General features: G+C 39.8%; 1 protein-coding gene across 1 annotated transcript; it reads right to left on the reverse strand.

The window, feature by feature from the left end:
- Nucleotides 1-941: 941 nt before the first annotated feature.
- Nucleotides 942-2,006, reverse strand: LOC122078893 (fasciclin-like arabinogalactan protein 9). Its single transcript, XM_042645085.1, has one exon. The coding sequence runs from the start codon at nucleotides 1,881-1,883 to the stop codon at nucleotides 1,125-1,127; it is 759 nt and encodes a 252-aa protein (XP_042501019.1). The 5' UTR covers nucleotides 1,884-2,006; the 3' UTR covers nucleotides 942-1,124.
- Between the last annotated feature and the right edge of the window lie 795 nt (nucleotides 2,007-2,801).

The raw sequence follows: 2,801 nt of genomic DNA on the forward strand, positions 1-2,801 counted from the left end.
TCCCATGGACAAATTAAACCAAATTTCACACAACACACACCGCATATAAAAGCCATGGATCTCTCAGACACATACATAAAAGCCATAAATTAATAACATCCATCTCATCTACCCAATAAACCGAAATGTGGGTCCAATAGGAGTGTGGGACACATCAATATAAATCATTTGAGAAGGGAAGTACATCGTTGGAGAATGGAAACTGGATGCACAGCCGAGTATAGATCCTTTCCCCATGTGGTAAATTCCCCACATGAGCATCCACCATCTATTGAGGTATCAAACGAGTCAGATCCACCTCTAAACACGGGGGACCCACAAGTCAGAGGAGGAATTATGATCCTTATTCAATGGTGGATTTCCGTGTGGGGTTGGTAATTCTCTCTCTCCAAGTGGGTAGTTGATTAAGACTGTGTATGGTAGTCACTCAGTTTAAAAAATAATGTTTCATGTTAAAATTAGAATTTTTAGTTTCTATGTCAAAATGCCATCTTAAGACAAAAAAAAAAAAATAGTGTTTGGTGTACTTATTTCAGGATGATTACTCTAGTTTTCACTTATTTTGCATTCGAAACAAAATGAAAATGATGGAATAAGGTTTTGTCGTTCCTTCATTTTGCATTTATAGTTTTTTTTTTTTTTCCAAAAGAAGAGAAAAATATCAAGTTGACACCAAATGCTTTATTCCATTTTTTTATTCCCATAGAACGAAAAAACATCAGAAACATTTTTCTGAATGACTATCAAACACAGTCTAAGAGTTGATAGAGAGAAAAATAACACATATAATCACCTAACCATGATATGTACACATACTAAGGAGGTGATGAGGTTCAAAAAATACACAAGGAAATGAGAATAATCTCGATCTATTTGCCATATAACCAAAAATTAAGTACTGAAAAAGAGATGAAAGGAAAATATGGAGAGTGCAACTCATGTGGTAGGCAAGCTTCACAATGCAATTCATATCAATTACAATTGACAAACAACAATCAATCAAGATATCAATTAAAGGGAAAATAAAAACAAAACCAAAAAAACAGAACAATGGAGACAAGCACAAGTTATTCACAAGCAGCTATCAGTCGCCAAGCATGAGCATGGGGCATCTCTCCCTGTCATCACTGTAGTAGAACCCCCATGCAAATCAATCCAATCCCAGCCACCAAGCCCATCCCCACATTCCTGCCGTTGGAGCCAGAATTGCTGTTGGTTTTCGCCGGAGCTGCATCTGGCTCTCCACCAGTTGCCACCGCCGGAGTTGATGTGTTAGTGGCTATGGCTGGCTTTGGAGCTGCCGCAGGTGCCTTAACACCAAACAAAGAATTAGGTAACATCACCTTATCCACCTCATAGACAGCCAATGGGAATTGCATTCTAAGAACATTGTTGACTGGCGTATTTACTACCCCAGATGAGACATTCAATTGGTTGTTCCCAGAACTAGTGAAATTGAGTCCATCAACTCCATTTTGGCTACCTGCTTGAGTTCTCACTGGATTGCTCACAGTTTCAAGATTTGCCAAGCTATAGTACTGAGGCAACACATGGTACAATACAAGCTCATCTTGATCTTGTTGTGAGAGGCTATTGAGTGTACCTGCCTTGAGACTGTTGAAGGCATTGTCGGTTGGAGCGAAAATTGTCATTCCTTGATTGGAGTTGTTGAGCTGGCTTTCGATCTGGCTTCCTACTTGGGTGGTTGAGAGGAGACGCATAAAGATGGTGTACTGACCACCCTTCTCAAGGACCGCTGTGAGATTGACAGGGCCGGAGGGTGCAGCTGCCGGATCAGATTGGGCTTCTGCCTGAGGAGTGATAAGGAGGAGGCATGGGATTAAAGCTAGAAGAATGGCTGCCAAAGGAGAAGTGGAAGCCATGGATATGTTAGTTAGTAATGAACTAGTCCTGGAGGAGGAGGAGGAGGTGGTGGGGTGGTGGAGGTGGAGGTGGAGGTGGAGGTGGAGGTGGAGGTACACCTCTATATATATGGGATAAGGTGTGGGGGGTCTTGAGGTTGGGAATATTTTGGGTATGATTGAATGAGCTGTCTGTCTATACTCTTAAGAGTTTGGTTAGGAGTTAGGACAAACCTTTTTAATAAAAGCAAATTAATTAATTATAGAAGGATATTTCCAGATCTAATGCATAATATGTAGTAAACTTTTCCCTAAGACTTCCAGAATTTCACTCTATTTATTTTCCGTTGATGTTGATGTTTGTTATTGCTATTGAACCATTAATGCTTAATATTGGTTCTAAGAAGGGCTCGTAACTTTGGGACTAATCCCCTACCATGTATAAGGAAATAAAATTGTGCTCAACACCATAAATTGGTTTTAATGTAAAGCTTGATCCGAAAGATAAATAATACTACCCTAGTTTAAATCAGCCCGAATTTATAAGTGTTGGCTTGACTAATATCGATTCTTAGTCGAGGAGGGCGTAAGCTGGTCCGGACACCTTGGTTAAAACTCATCCGTCGGTTGCCTAAATGGTTAGGGTGAATTGGAGATTGTGTGGATAGGTGCACAGACTCAGATTCGATTTTTTATCTATGTATCGGTGATTTAAGTGGAGACCATGGCGATGGCTTGCTGCGCTAGTCTCCTCGAAGATTAGTCAAGTTATGCATTGGTCCAAACACCTTGATTAAAAATAATAATAATAATAATAATAATACGGACCTGCTAATAATATTGGTCCTAACTCCTAACCAGATATTTTCCCAATCCAACCCAACTAACTCAATTTAACCTCTAGGGGTATAATGTCTAATTAACACAATTTTGTCTGAA

The sequence above is a fragment of the Macadamia integrifolia genome, chromosome 5, assembly GCF_013358625.1.
Source record: "Macadamia integrifolia cultivar HAES 741 chromosome 5, SCU_Mint_v3, whole genome shotgun sequence".
Lineage (NCBI taxonomy): Eukaryota > Viridiplantae > Streptophyta > Magnoliopsida > Proteales > Proteaceae > Macadamia > Macadamia integrifolia.

Bases quoted from the DNA above. Each gene is read 5' to 3' on its own strand.
- LOC122078893 (XM_042645085.1), bottom strand. From the start codon at position 1,883: ATGGCTTCCACTTCTCCTTTGGCAGCCATTCTTCTAGCTTTAATCCCA.